The sequence below is a fragment of the Bos mutus genome, chromosome 13 (assembly GCF_027580195.1).
Source record: "Bos mutus isolate GX-2022 chromosome 13, NWIPB_WYAK_1.1, whole genome shotgun sequence".
In the NCBI taxonomy this organism is placed as follows: Eukaryota; Metazoa; Chordata; class Mammalia; order Artiodactyla; family Bovidae; genus Bos; species Bos mutus.
In genome coordinates this window covers 55,024,071-55,044,470 of record NC_091629.1, presented here as the reverse complement: position 1 = coordinate 55,044,470, position 20,400 = coordinate 55,024,071, and the positions used below count along the sequence as shown (strand labels likewise).

General features: G+C 51.6%; 1 protein-coding gene across 7 annotated transcripts in view; it reads left to right on the top strand.

Moving 5' to 3' along the window:
- PTPRT (protein tyrosine phosphatase receptor type T) overlaps positions 1-20,400 on the top strand; it is a 1,153,310-nt gene that overhangs the window by 1,111,899 nt on the left and 21,011 nt on the right. For all 7 annotated transcript variants that reach the window (XM_070381763.1, XM_070381762.1, XM_070381758.1 and 4 more), the window contains 5 exons: positions 1,247-1,401; positions 3,909-4,044; positions 6,080-6,229; positions 9,592-9,765; positions 13,194-13,325. In XM_070381763.1, coding sequence (XP_070237864.1) covers positions 1,247-1,401; positions 3,909-4,044; positions 6,080-6,229; positions 9,592-9,765; positions 13,194-13,325 — 747 coding nt within the window. The remainder of the gene's footprint in view (positions 1-1,246; positions 1,402-3,908; positions 4,045-6,079; positions 6,230-9,591; positions 9,766-13,193; positions 13,326-20,400) is intronic.

Genomic DNA, 20,400 nt, shown 5'->3' with positions numbered 1-20,400 from the left:
CTTCGCTGTGTATCGCTCAGGCCTCAGTGTATCATAACATTAGGAGGACGGACTGTGGAGCCAGACAGCCAGGCTTTAGACTGTAACTTTACAGCTTACTGGTTGTGCAACTTTGGACACATTCCTTAACCTTGCTTTAGCCCCACTTTCCTCATCCCTAAAATAGAGATGATGATATGAGGATTAAATGAATGAATACATTGAACTCATCAGAAGAGTAACAGGCACATAGTTGATGCTTCATAAACATCAGCTATATATTTTCACTGTTAATATGTTTCAAGACTCAGGTCAGGCACCCCCTCCTTCAGGAAGCCTTCTCTGATTTCTCCTCTCCCTAATGGGGTTACACACTCCTTTCTGTACTTTAATGGAATTAAAGGTCCACTTTGGGGCCTGTCTCCCCCATTACACCATGCTCTGTTCCAGGGATAGGGACTATGGTTTTATTTCCACCTTCCTAGTGCCTAACACAAGGCTGGGCACAGATAACCCACTCTGACTATCTTGGAAAAATGACAATCAAACACCCTTCCTTTTCAGCACCTCTACTATCTGCAGGAGATTGCTAAGTAGAGAAAGGCGGTTGGGGGGCATTTGTCTGTGGACTAGTTGAGAACCACCCTTTAACCTGAAGCGGGAGAGGAGGAGGAGGATGGGAACGTGAGGCCTCACCATCCCCATCAGCCAGAGAAGTTCTGCTTTGCTTTGTTTCACATTTTACCATCCCAAATAAGAATCTAGTTCATAAGAAGTCTGCCTTTCTGACTTTGAAAGTCATGGAGACTGGTAGACAAGACTGGAGAACTGAAGAACACCAGTCCTCTGACACCGAAAGGCCTCGTGTTCCCCTGGAAACAGCTTGAACTTGGAGTCAGAGGCTGCCATCTTTCTGAATCTGTTCTGCTGAATACAAGTCCCATAAACATTTATCAAAAGAGGGTCCTGTGGGCAAACAGCGTGGGTGTTATCAGAGCCCTTGGGAATTAAGCGCGTACGTTAGCGCAGCTCAGGCTCTGAGAAGTCCTGCCGCGGAGCGGTCAGTTTTACTGTATGTACTCCCAAGTTCCCGGATGTGGCAGATGCGGAATCCCTCCAACACCTATTAACCCTCAGAGGGCCTTGTCCTCCCTGAGAGCAGGGAGGCTGGATGTGGCTGCTCGTGGCCTCGGGGCTCGCCGTGGGTGCTGGGTAGGGCGGGGACGGGGGCAGCAGCTGGAGGAACAGAGGCCCGTTCTCTCCTCAGAAAGGCTACCACGAGATCCGGGAGCTCCGGCTCTTCCACTTCACCAGCTGGCCCGACCACGGCGTCCCCTGCTACGCCACCGGCCTCCTGGGCTTCGTCCGCCAGGTCAAGTTCCTCAACCCCCCGGAAGCCGGGCCCATAGTGGTCCACTGCAGGTAAGTGAGAGACCCCCCCGAAGCAGGGGGGCCTCTGCCGCTCTGCTGTCTCGGCGAGGGGTGCTCCAGTGGCCTTTATTCTCTGCTGTCTCGGCGAGGGGTGCTCCAGTGGCCTTTATTCTCTGCTGTCTCGGCGAGGGGTGCTCCAGTGGCCTTTATTCTCTGCTGTCTCGGCGAGGGGTGCTCCAATGGCCTTTATTCTCTGCTGTCTCGGCGAGGGGGTGCTCCAGTGGTCTTTATTCTTTGCTTTAAGTGCACCCTGCCTGTGTCCCCTCTGTCCAGCCCTTTCTGATGAGACCAGGGTCCTGAGGTCTAAACAACCACAGTAATAGTAGCAGTAGCAGCTTGTCATTATTGCTGTTGCCCTGAGGGCACGGCCTTGGCACTGACAGCATCTGCTCCACACGCACTTCATCCACGTCACTTCATTTACTTCTCACCCAACCTTAAGAGGTGGCTGTGGTTATCATTCCCATTTCACAGATGAGAAAACCAAGGCACTGAGAAGGTAGATGTTTCGTTCGGGTCACACAGGTATGAAATGGCAGAACCAGGGTGTTAAACATTTTTCCCCAGATGCTCCCTTTCAGCTCCTTGGTATGGTGGTGGGGTGCCCCCTGGAAGTATGCTTTTCTTCATTTCTGTCATTTTAAAAATCAATTTCTGGCCTACAGGATCCTTCATAGAGAGAAAATGGACAGTGTCAGGTTTTACCTTATTATGGAAAAGGGATATTTTCAGCTCTGACCCAGAAAGTCACATTGGGAATGACAGGCACGTCTTAGAATCCTCCTGGATGGAGATGCAGTGTCGTGTCAAGGGCATCCGGAGTCAGAGGAGGGCAGATGTCCGGACCTGAAGGCCAGCGTGCCCGCTCCCTCTCTCCCAGCACTGCTCTTTTCCAGTGTGACCTTGGGCCCAGTCCATCTTTACAGACCCTGCATGCTCTTAACTGCATGCAGGTTACTTCTGCCCTGACAGTGCCCACGTCACTCAAGGTCTTGAGCCAGATCAAGGAGAGACGCACAGGCTACAGCTGTCTCAGAGCCCCTTTCTCAGGCGGTCTCCTTGTGCCTTTATCACAGCAGCAGAGCGTGAGTCAGAAACCCCATTTCGCAGATGAGGCCGCTGAAGATACTGATCACCCTCAGACTCTGAGCATTCTGCGTATCTCTCTGCTTTACATCTCATGACAGTCCAAGGGCAGTAAAATGTTCACCCTCAAAGGTTGGATGGCATCATTGACTCAATGGACATGAATTTGAGCAAGCTCCGGAAGACGGTGAAGGACAGGGAAGCCTGGCTTGCTGCAGTCCATGGGGTCACAAAGAGTCAGACACACCTGGGCGCCTGAACAAGTCCCATATCCCAGAGAGCAGCCAGAGCAGGCATAAGGAAGAGAGGGAGACAGTGGCAAGTGTTTATCAGGCCCTCCTTGCATGATGCCACATGTCTGTGTCTCCATAGCAACCCACCCTGTCACACCTGAGCCGGGTGGTACCCAGTCCCGAGGCTGTCCTGAAGATTAGATGGGTTGGCCAACATATACTTTGTGGGCTTCCCTGATGGCTCCGATGGTAAAAACTCTGCCTACAGTTCAGGAGACCTAGGTTCGATCCCTGGGTTGGGAAGATCCCCTGGAGAAGGAAATGGCTACCCACTCCAGTATACTTGCCTGGAGAATTCCATGGACAGAGGAGCCTGGTGGGCTACAGTCCACGGGGTCGCAAAGAGTCGGACATGACTGAGCAACTAACACACGCTGAGTGATACATTATGTACCTAAGAGAATTCCAGACATACAGTAAGCACTTAAAAATATTACTCTTCTCTGCTTCTCCGTGCTGTCCCCTCCCCAGACTATTAATCCTTCAGGGAAAGAACCATGTCTGACTCATCTCTGCATCACTGCTCCTGAGCCCAGCATCCAGTGCTCAATAAATATTTGTTGACTAGAAGTAGCAACCGTTTATGAGAAATGGCTGTGTAGCCAGGTACAGGGTGAAGCAATTTGCACGTATTGTGCTGTATCAACATAATTTCATGCAATTTACATGGATTGTGCTATTAACGCTATTATTATCAGCCTCGTTCTATGGATGAGGGTATTGAAACCCAGAGAGATTAAGTCATTTACTCAAGGTCACACAGCTAGTAAGTGGTCAAGTCAGGATTTGATCCGAAGGGTCTGACCCCAAATAGTAAGCGCTTAATTGCTGTGTGAAGCTGAAATGAACAGATCAGTTCTCCCAAGCACCCCGTAGGAAGGAGTGTTACATGTGAGAAAACTAAGGCTCATAGAAACCAGGCAGCTTGTTCAAAAGAGAGAGCCGAGGCTCAGTTTAGTCACTTGCTCAGGATCTCCCACCAACACTGGGATTCTGTCTGAATCCCAGACAGTGCATTCTGTCTGACCTGTGCAGCATACTGCCTGTGTGCAGGGTCCTCGGGGACAGAGCTGGTCCCACCCCAGGGATCCTAACGCAGGCCCCTGTCCTCTCTTGCAGTGCTGGAGCCGGAAGGACCGGCTGCTTCATCGCCATCGACACCATGCTCGACATGGCCGAGAACGAAGGGGTGGTGGACATCTTCAACTGCGTGCGTGAGCTCCGGGCCCAGAGGGTCAACCTGGTGCAGACAGAGGTGAGTCCTGGGGCGGAGGCTGGCCTGGTCACCCACAGCCCTGGCCACCCACAGCCCTGGCCAAGGAGGAGCCAGGGCTGGAGGCATCCTACAGAAAGAGACCTGGGCATGGGAGAAACAGGAAGGGCTGGATACATGGCTGGCTATGGTGAGACCATCACAGAAGCTAGGACAACCCTGCCAGCCTGAGGTCCCCCAGGTCAAGGACTCCCACTAGTGAGGGAGGTGCTGGGGGCCCCATCTCCAAGGGCGTCTAAGCAGTGACTGAATGGCAAGTGTCAGGCATTCTCTGAATAGAGTCCCTGCCTTGGATGAAGGAGGAGAGCGAGAAGGAAAGGACTGGGATTGACTGAACGCTTACTGTGTGCTGAGTATCCTGTGAGGCCGTGTAGGAATGGCTCCGTCGGTAGAGTCAGTGAGTTCCTGAGCCAGGCTCCAAGGACTCCAAGAGAGAGAACACACAACCCCTGCCCACAAGGGAGAGGCAGGCCTCCAGGGGTCCAGATGGAGAGTCCCAGATGTGAGGGACAGGGAAGGGGTTCATCTTTATTGCCAAGCTCCTACTTTGTGCCAGGCATCACCCCAGGTCCTCTGTATTCAGGGTATTATTTAGCTCCTGCTAGTACCCCGATTTTATAGATGAAGAAACTGAGAAATGGTGTCGCCAAAGCTTCACATAGCCACATAGTGGTAGGACTTGGGACCCGGTGACCCCAAGGCCCATGTGCTTTCCCCTGAACCGCACTCCTGGAAGCCCTGGTCTCCCCATCTTCTGGTTCTAATGCAGCTGGAGGTGCCCAGGCAGCACAGCTGGGGCAGACAGCTGCATCCATCATCTGCCTGCCTGAAGAATTCCCCCCACGGCCCTGGGCCTGGCCGGTCACCACTGGCTCTGCAGGCATTCTCCTCACTTACAGGCTGTTAGACCCTAGGACCCTGCTGCGGCCTCCGAGCCAGCTCCCACAGGCCGGGCTGCAGGCTGCTAAAGCCAAGAGGCTGCTTTATCTGTTCCGAGGTTCATGCATGTGGAAGGCAGTCTGCTGCCTGGCGTTAGATGCATCGTGGTCTTTGCTGTCAGGTAGAGGAGACAGACGTTCTAATAAGAGCATCATGATGCCTCTGGTAAACATTTCATATGAAGAGATGGGCCGAGTCCTACAGAAGAGTCACTCAACAAATGTTTGTTAGGGGCCTGGAAGTAAAAGCACCAGCTTCTGCCTGGTGGGCTTGGAGCAGACTCTCCCGAGGGAATGAGACCTTGAAGGCGTAGAGAAGGGGGATGGTGTCCAGGAGGATTGGAGCAGGTGCAAAGAGCTGGGCTGGCAGAGGGGGGTGACCTGCGCTTCCCGAGCAGAGCCTGAGGCCAAAAGTGGAGCGCCAGTGGTTTAGCTGGGGGCTGATCCCAAGGCTCCCGGGTCAGCGAGTGAGGAAGTGAAAGACGGGCTCGTTAACATTGCAGAAGTATTTTACAAGCTGTTTGACCCTGTGGACAGCTGGAGCCCAGTCGTGCCGGGGGAACTCTGAGATGGTGAGGAGCAGCTCTTCAGGTCTCCCACCCAAGAGACAGGGAATGCAGGCGTTCACCCCCAAGTCTCCACCTGGCATTGCTTGAGGCCTCCTTCCCAGGGCAGGAACTGTTCAGGTCTGCTGGCTTGCCCTGCACGCACAGCCCAGGCGTGCCCTCCAGGGCCAGAAATAAAGGCCCTCGGCATGAACCTTGGAGGATTTGCAGTGAGCAGCCTTCAACAGGGAGAGGTGAAAGGGTGGGCCACGGGCTGGACACAATTAGCCCCTTTCCAGAAGTTTCTAATTTTACACAGGCACTCTTACACAGGGAGCAAAACTCAGCAGAGCTCAGAGAGCTACCAAGAAACACAGCTACTTGGCCCTTTAGGTCGTAGGGTAGAAAACAGTGATTCTGGAGCACCCCAGTGAATCACGCCCACCCTTGAGAGGCGCAGGGTGGACTACGGACAGCAAGCTCCAGGCCCCGCTTCTCCCCCAGTACCCTGACTCTGCCCGCTCCACCTGGCAGGAACAGTATGTGTTCGTGCACGACGCCATCCTGGAAGCGTGTCTCTGTGGCAACACGGCCATCCCGGTGTGCGAGTTCCGCTCCCTCTACTACAACATCAGCAGGCTGGACCCCCAGACCAACTCCAGCCAGATCAAAGATGAATTTCAGGTATGAGCACATCCCAGGCTCCGTGACCCAGCCAGCTTCAGTGCCACTGAGCACAATCCTGGGACTTTCCTTGCAGGAACGGCTGTGTCTGTATCCTTCCCGTGTCTGCAGCTGAGAAGGAATTTCAGAACAGAAAATGCACAGCCATGAGCAACTACTCGCCGGCTGGTCACTCAGTGACTGCTGACACCTGGTTATTGTTTTCTTTCTTTTTTTTTATTTTTTTTTAAATTTTATTTTATTTTTAAACTTTACAATATTGTATTAGTTTTGCCAAGTATCGAAATGAATCCGCCACAGGTATACCTGTGTTCCCCATCCTGAACCCTCCTCCCTCCTCCCTCCCCATACCCTCCCTCTGGGTCGTCCCAGTGCACCAGCCCAAGCATCCAGTATCGTGCATCGAACCTGGACTGGCGACTCGTTTCATACATGATATTATACATGTTTCAATGCCATTCTCCCAAATCTCCCCACCCTCTCCCTCTCCCACAGAGTCCATAAGACTGATCTATACATCAGTGTCTCTTTTGCTATCTCGTACACAGGGTTATTGTTACCATCTTTCTAAATTCCATATATATGCGTTAGTATACTGTATTGGTGTTTTTCTTTCTGGCTTACTTCACTCTGTATAATAGGTTCCAGTTTCATCCATCTCATTAGAACTGATTCAAATGTATTCTTTTTAATGGCTGAGTAATACTCCATTGTGTATATGTACCACAGCTTTCTTATCCATTCATCTGCTGATGGGCATCTAGGTTGCTTCCATGCCCTGGCTATTATAAACAGTGCTGCGATGAATTGGGGTACACGTGTCTCTTTCCCTTCTGGTTTCCTCAGTGTGTATGCCCAGCAGTGGGATTGCTGGATCATAAGGCAGTTCTATTTCCAGTTTTTTAAGGAATCTCCACACTGTTCTCCATAGTGGCTGTACTAGTTTGCATTCCCACCAACAGTGTAAGAGGGTTCCCTTTTCTCCACACCCTCTCCAGCATTTATTGCTTATAGACTTTTGGATAGCAGCCATTCTGACTGGCGTGAAATGGTACCTCATAGTGGTTTTGATTTGCATTTCTCTGATAATGAGTGATGTTGAGCATCTTTTCATGTGTTTGTTAGCCATCTGTATGTCTTCTTTGGAGAAATGTCTATTTAGTTCTTTGGCCCATTTTTTGATTGGGTCATTTATTTTTCTGGAGTTGAGCTATAGGAGTTGCTTGTATATTTTTGAGTTTAGTTGTTTGTCAGTTGCTTCATTTGCTATTATTTTCTCCCATTCTGAAGGCTGCCTTTTCACCTTGCTAATAGTTTCCTTTGTTGTGCAGAAGCTTTTCAGTTTAATTAGGTCCCATTTGTTTATTTTTGCTTTTATTTCCAATATTCTGGGAGGTGGGTCATAGAGGATCCTGCTGTGATGTATGTCAGAGAGTGTTTTGCCTGTGTTCTCCTCTAGGAGTTTTATAGTTTCTGGTCTTACGTTGAGATCTTTAATCCATTTTGAGTTTATTTTTGTGTATGGTGTTAGAAAGTGTTCTAGTTTCATTCTTTTACAAGTGGTTGACCAGTTTTCCCAGCACCACTTGTTAAAGAGATTGTCTTTAATCCATTGTATATTCTTGCCTCCTTTGTCAAAGATAATGTGTCCATATGTGTGTGGATTTATCTCTGGGCTTTCTATTTTGTTCCATTGATCAATATTTCTGTCTTTGTGCCAGCAACAGAAAGAATAAAATACTTAGGAATATATCTACCTAAAGAAACTAAAGACCTATATATAGAAAACTATAAAACACTGGTGAAAGAAATCAAAGAGGACACTAATAGATGGAGAAATATACCATGTTCGTGGATTGGAAGAATCAATATAGTGAAAATGAGTATACTACCCAAAACAATTTATAGATTCAATGCAATCCCTATCAAGCTACCAACGGTATTCTTCACAGAGCTAGAACAAATAATTTCACAATTTGTATGGAAATACAAAAAACCTCGAATAGCCAAAGCTATCTTGAGAAAGAAGAATGGAACTGGAGGAATCAACCTACCTGACTTCAGGCTCTACTACAAAGCCACAGTTATCTTTTTTTTTTTAATTAAAAAACACTGTGTTCTGGAACTAAGGTCTTAGTTCTAGTCCAGGTTGTGGGTGGAGACACACAGGTGTGAATTTCATGCTCTTTCATCCCTGGAAGGACTCAGGTTGTCTCAATGTTTCCGTACAATTGGAACATGTCCTCGATCCTCACAATTCAAAAGTGGAGTCTGGAGACGAGTGGCATCAGCTTCACCTGGGAGCTTGTTAGAGACGCAGAATCTTGGGTCCCATCCGGCCCAACCAAACAAGAGTCTGTGATTTAACATGCCTCCAGGTGACTCAGATGCACATCAGACTTTGCAAAGCATCACCTGAGGGCACAGCTCAGGCAGAGCAGATGCCCCTTGGAGCCCAGGATGGTGGCAGCTTCGGTCTGGAGGCCTGGACTTGAATCACTGAGTGAGGCAAAACCAGAGCCCAGCCCATTGTCCTGAGGTCAGTGTCAGGGTCGTGTCTGGGCAACAGGAGCTGAGAACAGGCAGGGGGAACAGGGACACTTCAGGACTAAAGGGGCCAACGTGGGTCCCTGGTTCCGTGGGCAGACACCCCAGCCAGGCCAGTGTCTAGTGCTACTTCCAACAGGTAGACTCGGTTGATTCCAAGTAGAGACTGAGCACTGAGGGGGGAACAGGGGAGCACTCAGAGCCCCGATGTTCACAGAGCATCTAGTCTGTTGGTTGGGGCTGTTCAGTTCTGGTCCCACACTTGCTGGACTTACTCTGCCAAACACAAGCCCTGAAATTTTGTACACATGCTGGAGCTCTCTCCCAGAGGGTCCCTCACCCATCCTGGGCAACTCATCTAAGCATCCTTCCATTCTCACACATTCTGTCTTAGGGGCATGCTGGCAAAATCCCTCCCCTCAGTCTGTGACACTTCAATTGAGGCTTAAAAGTCATTACGGGATTCCCTACCCCCATGCCCCGCCTTGTGACCTCTGTTTCACGCAGGATGGCTGAGAGGAGTAACTTAGGTCAAATGATGGGCAGGTGTTCAGAGACTGGGTCTGAGCTCCCACGAGGGTATGCCATCCCTGTAATTTTGGCCCTGCAGAGGCGTCCCCCAGACCCTGGCAGAGGCTCTCAGCCCCAGGGCCCGGATCAGCCAGCAGGAGATGACAGCGTCACCACAGACGAGAACAGTTCTGGGAAAGGGTCTGGAGGGCAGGCTTGGAGGATTGATGGAGGGAAGTCAGGCTGAGTTTGTTCAAGGGACACTGTCTAAGCCACGCCTGCCGATCTGCCTCTGCACCCCTCAGACCCTCAACATCGTGACTCCTCGCGTCCGGCCCGAGGACTGCAGCATCGGACTGCTGCCCCGGAACCATGATAAGAATCGGAGCATGGACGTCCTGCCTCTGGACCGCTGTCTGCCCTTCCTCATCTCGGTGGATGGAGAATCCAGCAACTACATCAACGCCGCACTGATGGACGTAAGCTGAGCCCTGCCGGGGATAGCTCCTGGCTGCATTCCTGGGAAAAGCTTCTTCCCGAGGGGGAGGCCACTGCAGCCTGGGAGGATGGGCCCTGACTCCCCCTCTACTCCCCGCCCCGACTCCAGTCAGCCTCTCCCTCTGATCTCGTTGGTCCCAAAGACATTTCTCCCCCTGAAGGCTCTGGTACAAACCTGTATCTAAGCACTGTGCTTTTAATTGCTTTGTATTTATAAAGATCCTGGAAAGAATAGATCAAAAGCTTAAAGTGAGTCCCATGACATTACAGTGAGGCTACAGACCTGACCAGTCCCCCTTCCTGCTACCTACAAGCTGAGTGTCAGCCTGAAGTTCAGTCCAAGAAACATTCTGCATGCCAGCCAGGTTCCTACTGTTCTGTTAGCGGCCCTGCCTCCTGCTTTCTCAGCGTCAAGTCCCAGAAGGCCTGGTTTGGGATGAGGGGTCGTGTTCCCGCCCGAGAGGGTCCGTGCTCCTGACTCGAACACACCTCTCTGGGGTCCTCCAGCTACTTCCGGCTGTCACCCCTCCAGTTCTGGGTGTACAGATGTTTGTAGCAGGAAGGAAGCGTGTATCATCTGGTCTTGTCCACACACTTTCCAGCAAAGGAAATTGAGGCCAGAGAGAGAGAGACTTGCTCAAAGACTCCCAGAGCACTAGTCACAAAGCCGGAACCTAGGACTCCTATCTTACATTTTAGAATTTATTCCTTGAGCCTCCCCTCAGTTTGCTTGATCCAGAAAGACACAGACATCTCGCCTCCCAAGATTGCAGACCAAGAACAACATAAGCCTTCCAGGCCCTTCTCCCCATCTATGCCTGAAATCAAGTCCATCCAGCCCACATGAACCTCCATCTTACTTAGAACAGGAAGGAACATGGGGTACTTTCTCCTGAGGTCAAGGCCAACCAACTCTCTGACCCCCTGATTCTCTGGAACTTTCTCCCCAAGCATCCTAAGTGTTGGAAGCAGAGGGATGACTAGAAGTCAGTGCCTATCTCAGCTCTGGGGGGCCTTCCCTGGCTTGTGCCCATAGGGTGCCCAAGTCCTCCATGGAAACATGGCTCTGGGTCCAGAAGCAAGGAGTCTTGCTTTCTTGATCAGTAAAACGGATGGATGTGGAGGGAAGACCTCTGGCTTTAGCTTGGAGTCTTCTGAGATCAGTTATGTGTGTGTGTGTGTGTGTGTCTGTGTGTGCATGTGCGTGCGTGCGCGTGTGCAGATGTGTGTGTATATGTGGTGAGAGATGGGGTCTGGGGTGCACCCACACTTCTGAGCTCTTCCCAGCTTTGTCTCCCACTTGTCCCAACTCCCCCTCCCTGCCTTCCTCTTCCAAGGATCAAGCACGCTCCTGGCCTCTGCTTAGGAGGTTAGATGCCGCCCAGAGTCAAATGCCTTCTGCCAGGCTCTGATGCTGATTGTATTCTCTTTGCCCAGCAGGGCATTTCTCTTGTGAGCCATCACTGGGGTCTTTGCCTTTCTTACAGGAAAAAAAAAAAGTCCTTATCTGTATTCCAGCACAGTCTGTGCATTATCTGGTAACCATGGCAGCTTTGCTCCTAGCAGAAAAATATGAAGTCCTCTGGGTTAATTTTTAATGTTTCCCCTGGTAAAGGATGATGTTATCCATGAAATGGATTGCCGGCTGATCCCCGAAACCCGGCAGGAGCACGGATCTCGAACATATTTTCAGATAAGGCTTTGTCAGGCGTGCTGGCCTAATAGAGCGTTTATCACAGAGACAGGGAGAAAGGAAAGAAAACCAGCATTCACTGAGTGTTGGGCAGCACGTCAGACCCTGGATGTAGACTGTCTCGTCCTGTATCTGGGTATGATTGTCCCCGTTTTTCCAGAAGAGGTAGTGAAGGTCGGAGAATTTCCATGACTCTCTGCAGGTCAGCTGGCTCAGAAAGGGTGGATCCAGGGGTCTGAACCCCAAGACTTTCGACTCTCAAAGCCTAGATTCTTTCTCATGTCTCGAAACGTCTGCAGACCAGCTGTCTGCAGCTGGAGCCTGGCTTTGGGGGAAACTCCGTATTCATTTCTCCTAGATTCAGTTCTCCTAGACCCACTGGTAGGAGAAGGCCCTTGGGGACAAGACCCCACAGTGCGTCTGTGGCATCCACAGCTTCAAGGCATTTCTTTGCTCCCAGGAGATGACAGAACAATAGAAAATGCTCTAAGTGTCCTATGTAGCAGAGGTTTTTGCCAGAGATTTTTTCCTGGTTGCAGTGTGCAAACTCTTTCCCTCACCATCCTCCTGCTGGTTTGTAACTCCACAGAAAACAGGCACAGACCATGGTTCAAGATAGCTTGCTGAGAATGTGGGTTACTTCTCAGATTCTACAAACCATTAACCAAGCAGAGACACTCCCCAATCTTTTCAGACACCTTCTTACAGATACTGCAATGAATAGCACCCAGGTAACGCTTCAGATGTAGTCCAGACTCACCCAGTCCGTTTTCTCTGGGCCTCGGTTCCCCAGCTGTAACCCAGGACCGTTTATTCAGTTGTTTCTGGACCTGTACTGGGCATCCAGTGTGTTGGCCTCGAAACTGAAGCCAAGGATGGAGAACCGAGTGAGGGATGTTCCCGCCCACCGGCGGGCTCATAGCTGGCTCATTGCTGCTCTTTTCATCTGCATATCTGTTCAGCCTGCACCACAGTCATGCCTCTGGAGTTATGAATCCCATCTTCCAGTTGAAGAACCTGAGATCTGGAGCGATCTAATAGCTTGCCAGTGCACAGCACTGATTTTAAAAAGTCACTCTCTAAATGCGCTTGAATGAATGAATGGCTGGCCAGATAAATGTATGAATGGGTGGTTTATAATGTGCAACTGGCAAAGCTGGGTTTGAACCTGGTCTGCCTGATTCTAAAACCTGGGCACTTTCACCGCCCCATTGGCTCACAGAACACCATGCCCATCTTCTGCCAGGCCACCTCAGCCCTCATTCAAGCCTTGGGCAGAAGTGAGCCTCTTGAACCATAAGCCCCTTCAGAAGGCTCTCTGGACTGAGCCACGGTCCCCTCCAGCACTGTGGGCACAGGGGCACAAAATATCCCTTTTATCCCAGGAAGTGTCTTGGCCAGCAGAGCAAATATGCATCCAGGATCTTTCATATTGTAATGTTGATTCTTTGCTGAGCTCCAAGACATAAATAATTTATTTGGAAAATCCCCCTCCCAAGTGACACCTTGCCAATGAAATGTCTGAGTTGGGAGGAGAATGAGTTCATTACGAGAAGGTCCCCTTTGCCACCAGGGCACCCAGAGATAAGAACAGGCGGGGGCTTTGTGTCATCTCTCTGGCAGACTCAGGGGCCTCTGGCAGCCTCCTGGGCCACCTCCTTGTCAGAACATTGCTGAAGGGTGTATATTTCACGAGGCCTGTGTCGTTCTTTTCAGAGCCACAAGCAGCCTGCCGCCTTCGTGGTCACACAACACCCTCTCCCCAACACCGTGGCAGACTTCTGGAGGCTGGTGTTCGATTATAACTGCTCCTCCGTGGTGATGCTGAATGAGCTGGATACTGCCCAGGTAAGAGAACACCTGGCCCAGCCTGGCCCTGGCTGCTCAGGTGTGTTAGGGCAGCCGCGCCCAAGGATTGGAGGGACAGCCCTCTGCTGCCTCTGCTCAACCCAGGTGCCCCTCCAGTGGGCACTGTCTGGCAGGGAGCACCAAGCCAGTCTGCTCAACTTCTGGTAGATGCAGGGGGATCCCCTGCCAGGCCCCCCATTTCCAGCAGTGACTCCCCCTGCCTATGGGCTTTATCCAGCCCCCAAGCTTCCCAGGACCAGACTCTGTTGCTCCACCCTCCCCGGCGCTGGTTAGAGCCTTGCTCCAAATCACGTAGAGCGCGCAGAAAAGGCTACCCCCTCCCCCAGCTCTGAGCACCTCCAGGGCTGCAGACTAGCTGACTCCTGGACGCACTCAACCACTCCCCTGCTCTCTGATGCGGCCTGACAGAGCCTGGGGCCTGAACCATGGACCCTTTACCGCCGATCACCCCACCGAGGCCTGGCTTTGTCCTGGGTGAGCCTTGTGTCCCAGCAGCCTCCGTGTCTTAGCTCCCCTGCATGTGTCAGCTGTGAGCACAGTGTGCCTCCAGCACATATCTGTACTTGGGATGTCAGACACGGGTTGTGGGGCAGCTTCTGGGGCTCACACCCCAATGGCAGGGCAGCCATTTCTGGGTGGAGGCGGTGATGGCCTTTGAGGGTTTTCAAAAGCAATCCCATCCCCTTACTCTTGTCTCGAAAGAGCCCAGAGTAACTCAGAGGGCTCCCTATGAGCACTCGCCTTGGGCAGGCCTGGTGTGGGGAGAGGGAAAAAATGGGCCTGCGCTGTGGTCTCAGCCCTCCAGGAGCTCACAGTCCCGCTGCAGAGACAGATGAGCAAACTGTCCCCACCTCGTGTGGCAGCAATCTAATAGAGGTCAGCTGCCTAGTGCCTTGCTGGCCGGGAACAAGGAGCAATTAATTCTGCCCAGAGGGTGAGGGAAGACTTCAGAAGGAAGGTGACTTTGGCCTTGAAGAAGGCAGCAGAGATCCGGCGTGTGGGGGATGAAGTCGCCAGGAAAGGGTGTTCCTAGCGGTGGGACAGCAAGGGCAAAGGCCTGGTGGGGTCACCATGTCCACCTGTCTGCAGGACGGCTTCGGGGGCAGCGTAGCAGGGCAGGGGGGTATGTCAGGAGGAGACGAGGGTGGTGATGCTGAAAAATAGAGCCGGGCCAGCTTGCAGAAGGCTGCCCTTGCGGTGGGGGTCTTCGCCTGCAGCATGGTAAACATCAGACTTTTACTCCATAAGCAATAGCATCCTTTCTGAGAATGGAAGTTTTCATGCACGCCCAACCTTAGAAACAGGTACGACCCAGTGAAGCAGGGGTGGGGTCTGGAGCTCCACCCACACCAGTCTTTGGGCTTCCTGATGCCCAATCAGGAACGTTGGCCACGCTGGCGCTTTTGTGGAGCCCCTGGTATGCCTTGGAGCACAAGTGGAAAGTCCTTGCTGTGCAGGGAGGAGAGACACTGCAGAGTTTAGGCAGAACTTCTTGTTAGAAAACAGGACCTGGGGAAAACCTGGAGACCAGGAGACTGAGGAGGGGATGGTTGTAAATGTGCAGAAGATGCAGGGGTTGACCTGAACTGAGGAAGTGGCTGGGAGGAGGCAGGAGAATTAGGGTTGGATGTGGAGAGGTTTCCAGGGTTGAGGTCTACAGGTCTGGGGAGCTGTTGGTGAGAGAGAGCCATGAGAAGTCATGGTGGTGACAGGGGTTCTAGCGTGGGCCTCAAGCCTCTTGGATGAGACTGGCCAAGATGGGGAAGGTGGGGAGGGTGGGAGAGGCAGCAGGAAGCTTGGGGAGACCCGGAGGGAAGCTGATTACAACTTGAACAGCTCAGAAGTTAGGGGTGTCAATCATCCATGCAGTCAAAAATTCACTTACAATTTATAGTCAGTCCTCCAAGAACAGGGTTCCTCTGTGATGCAGCTCCTCCATCTTCACGGTTACTCCAAATCCATGGTTACTCTGTATCCGAGGTTCCTCCATATCCGCTATTCCGCATCCCGTGGATTCAACCAACTGTGGATCCTTTCTGTGTGTGCTCAGTCGGGTCTGACTCTGGGACCCTATGGACTGTAGATCCTGTAGCACCATATTATTTACTGTTGAAAAAAATCTGCATAAAAATGGACCTGTGCCGTTTAGGCCCGTGTTGCTCAAGGGTCAACTGTAGGAGGGGACAGAGTTGAGCACAACTTGGGATGTGCATGTAGGAGTCATTCCTTCAGGACAGCATCCATTCGTTCCGTCCACATCTGTCGAGGAGCTGCTATTTGCCAGAAGCTATTCTCGGTGCTTGGATTAACATGACAGAGAAAGCAAAACAGAAAATGCCCATCTCTTGTGCAACTTGTATTCTAAAGCAGGGGAATAAATCGCAAGCACTCTGTAACGGCCTTAATTATATGTTACAGGTAACAAGTGTGTGGAAAAAGAAAGATAAGAGGGCAGGGATGAGGCTGGTCTGGGGCACGGGCCACACCTGTAATTGTGTGATGAAGGTGGGCTGCATTGAGGAGGTCACAGCTGAGCACAGAGCTCAAGGAGGTACAAGAATGCACCCCCGTGCCCATCTCAGGGAAGAGCACCCCAAGCAGGGGGACGACCCACACCAGGGGTGTACGGTGGAGGGGCAGACGAGGCCACTGCGCCTGGGGCAGCGCAGCAGCCGGCGACAGAGACACAGCAGGGCCAGGTCCTGGGGGCCTTGGCGGGCTGGGGCCACAGGAAGGATTTGTATGTTTACTCTGAGAGAAATGGGAAGCCATCAACAGGTCCTGCGCGGAGGAGGGACTTGAAAAAGTAATTTGACTTTTTAACACAGCTTCCCTGTAGCTACTGTGGTGAAAGTTGCCAGAAAGGGGGAGGGTGGCTGCTAAGAGTGGAAGCAGAGGACAGGAGGCCCCTGCAGTCCTCCAGGGAGAGGTGATGCTGGCTTGAGCCTGGGTGGTAGCAGCGGAGTGGATTCTGGGTATATCCTGAACGTAAGCCCAACAAAATATCCTGCTGGATTGAATAGGGAATGTGAGAGAGAGAGAGAGAGGAAGCAAGGATGACGCCACAGTTTAGGACCCAAACAATGGAAGGTCTGGATCTGAAATAAGCATGAAATATGACAGATTGCCATAGAACAAAGACCCCTGCAGAGTTCCAGAGTCAGAAGGCATCACCACCCTATTCCTTTGCCTAAAAAAGTGACACATGAACCCATGAAAGCGTGAGGGAAGCAGAGCCCTTCTTCCAACACTTCTTTTTGCAAAACCAGAGGCCAGGCACAGAGGAGGAGTTTCAAAGCACCTCACTTAGGGATATTTAAGAGAACAGGAGGGGCGAGGCCACTGGCTCTAGGACCCCCTTGTTCAAGGGCGGCTCTCAAGTGAATGAAGATCTTTCAGCCCCAGCTGTTGGTGCAGGCTTTGAGAGCCGAGTCTCTAAATGCACAGACATCAGGCTCAGAAGTGCCCTGAGGTTGGCTGCCATATGCAGCTGGCAAGCTTCCCCTGAAATCAGCAGATGAATGGAGCACTTATTGATATAAATATCATCACCACAACAGCTGGGCGCCTTGCGAAAATAAACAATGACACAGCGTGAGCATCAGAAAAGCCACCCTCAGCACCTGGCGGGGCGGTGCTTTGAAGTGGCATCCACGTTTGTCGCCAGCGTGCCCATGTCGAGGCAGCCCATGGTGGCTCTGGCCAGTCCTGCAACTAGGACAGGTCTGCCATGGGTCCTGAGCATTGTTAGATCGCTCCCAAGAGGATCAGTGCCACATCTTGAGGTTTGACTGGAGACCAACTGGTAAGGGCATGTGTTGCTGACTCTCTGTAATTTGTAGCAAAATAAGGTAGCACAGAGGATGAGATTCCCGAGTGCTTTATTTTCTTGCACCACTGGTCAAATCTGTCTGCTTCCGCTCAGAATCCTATACCACGGCATTCAGCCAGCCACCCCCAGCCACAGGTGTCTTTCCATTCTCCATAGTGGCTGCTATTCAAAGATAATGATGAGCAGTGGGGGCTTAAGATAAAGACTCCCAAAGCAACTTCATTGACCTTAGAGATTTTTTTTCTTTTTAAAAGCTCTTTGGGACTCCAGAGGGCTGTGGTCAGATTAGTCTGGTAGTATCTTAACCACAACATGTAGCGAATGATGCTATGGTTTCTGATGGGCAGGTCAGGCAGAACCTCTTCAGTCATACCCAGTACATTGACAAGATCTCTTCCATCTTTGTGGGCTCTACAGTTAGACCAGAGTCCATGGGGAGCAGACACCAGAGAGATGCCCTCTTCATGGCCAGGCCGCACCCACCATGTGGTTCAGAAGGCTCAGGAAATCCTCAGTGCCCCACTGTGGGCAGGGACCATGTGGCAGGCAGACTGTTGCCCCCCCCGAAGATGTCCAAATCCCTAAATGTGTGAACTTGTTATCTTCCATGGTAAGCAGTACTTTGCAGATGTGAAGTTAAGGATCCTGAAATACGTGGACTGTCCTGGGTTATCCGTGTGGGTCTGCTGTTAGGGTCTTTCAGGAGGCAGGAGGATGAGAGTCAGGAACAGATCGTGATGATGGGAGAAGGAATTGGAGTGATGGGGCCACAAGTTGAGGGATGCTGACAGCTGCTAAGACTGGAGATGAGGACTGGCGTCTCCCCTGGGGACACCAGAGGGAACACAGACAGCTCAGCTGACACCTTGACTGTAACCCTGCGAGACTCACTTCAGACGTCTAACCCCCAGTTAAGAAATTTGTGTGGCTCTAAGCTACTACATGTGTGGTCATTCAGTATAGCTGCCCTGGGAAGCTAAGACAGACAGCAAAACTGAAAACGGAAATTTGGACCTGGAGGTGTGAGGGTCAGAGACCGCACAGAGTATGAGATTGAGATCCTGGGGAAATCCAGAATCAGCCTGGGGTACAGGACTTGGAAAGCAGTTTGAGCTGGAGAAATCCATGTCTGAGTCAGGGTCCATCAGGAGCAGGGTGGGGAGAGCCAAGGAGAAGGCAGATGACCATCCCTCCAGCAGCAGGAGGCTTGCAGAGCCAGAGGGGGGTCTCTTAAAGGTCCAGGAGCAGGCTTTCTGGGCCACATTCAATCAGGCCCTCATCAGCACACATTTATGGTAAACCTTCCACGTGCTGAACACCAACCTAGACACAGCAGTGCACAAAACAGGCACCAAAAAACCCGCAATACCCATGGAGCTGCTGGTCTGGTGAAGGAGTGTCTGCCTCCCAGACTCCCTTGGGCATCAGACATGTTGGAGACATCTTCAGCTGAAACCATGACACCAGGACCCTCAAGCCACAGGGAGAAGCTGAGCTGGAGGCAAAAGGGATGGGAGGGCCAGGTCCAGGCAGCGTGTCCCACTGCCCCCAAGTGCTGTGGGGAGCACTGGAGGGACCAGCAGGGGATGACCAGCACGCCCCCCCATCAGCCCGGAGTCAGGTGTGGGGTCAACGGGACCCAGCTCCTTCTCTTGTTTCCATAGAGTAAGTGCTGGGGCTCTTCTTGTTGTTCAGTCACTAAGCCGTGTCCGACTCTGCGACCCTGTGGACTGCAGCACGCCAGGCTTCCCTGTCCTTTACTAGCTCCCAGAATTTGCTCAAACTCATAGGGTTTGGCATGCTTGAATATTCTGCTCATTTATTATATTGGCTGTGCTTGAGGATCCCCTGAGCCTCTCAGTATTTACTTGTCATTTATTCTAGGGAGTACACTTTACCTCACTGAAATCTTAGAGATTTTATAAACACCTTACAATATTTCCTATCTTCCCTCCAAAGACCTGCCACTCTGTAAGCCTTTATTTTCCAAACTATATTTACTAATTAATAATTTGTTCATCTTCCTGTATCTTTTCCACCATCAAAAGGGTCTCAATGACTCTAAAACCAGAGTCTTGGTGTCCTCCACGAGGACAATGGTGTGACCCCCTTTGGCTTTTGAAGACCTTGGAGATAGCTCGTTGGCTGTTCCTGCCAACTTCACAGCCATCACTGTGGAATCCACTGATCTGACCAGGCCCCCTTCCTCTCATTTTGCAGGTCAGGAAGCTGCGGCCCAGGCAGGCTTTGTCCAGAGTCCCACAGCCGCCCCGACCCAGGCCCAGGGCCCCCTGCCAGGGATGGTGAAGACTTTCACCACCATCTAAACAATAGGGCTTCCAGGGCCCCGGGATCTGATAAACACCACTTGCTGGTACCTGGGTATACGAAGCAGGAAGGAATGTGTCTCAGTTTAAAGCAAGCAAGAGCCCCAGCTTGTGTAAGAGCTGCATCGCCCAGTTCTGAACTCCTACCGGGGGAAGTCTGAGACCTCATGTGATGCAAATCCAGGTGCAAAGGTGAGGGGGTGGGCGCTGAGGACATGCATTCCCACCGAGCTTCTAGAAGTGAGAGAGGCAAGCTTGTCATCCTCCCAGGAAAAAAGCGGGGCTGATGTTTCAGAGATGTCTTTTCCTGTCATTGTGCCTGGAAGGCAAATAGCAAGTACTTCTAGCCCCATTTTTATCTCAGCTTGTAAAAACACAGCCTGGCATGCCACCAAAATACACACAACCCCCAAGTCTGTGTCTCTGCAAGTCCCAGGTCTGACCTTTGCAAGGGGCCATATCTCTGTCTCTAAACCCACTGGAACAGAAGAATAAGGAGTCGGGGGTCAAGAGACCTGAGTTCAAGTTCTAGCCTTGCCAATGTCACCTTAAGCCAGTCAACTTGTCGAAGTCTCAATGTTACCACCTATGAAACTCGTGTACCTCAGATGGCAGCCAAATCCACTCTGTCTTTGAAGGTTTACATCAAATGGGCTTTGTTTCCTCTTCCCCATTGTGTGGGAAAGCCCACTGTGCACCCCCAAGATTTCTGGGGACTCCAAGGGGGTTCTGCGTTCATGTCCACTTCTGAGATCCAGCTCAGACTCTACTGGCGGCAGCGTGGGGCTCACGTCCCAGCAGGGCCCGTGGCTGAAGGCTGAACACCACGCATCCTCATCCCTTGCGTTTGTGTTGTAGTTTGTGGCTGTGCGGGCTCCCTCTAGTTGCGGCGCGT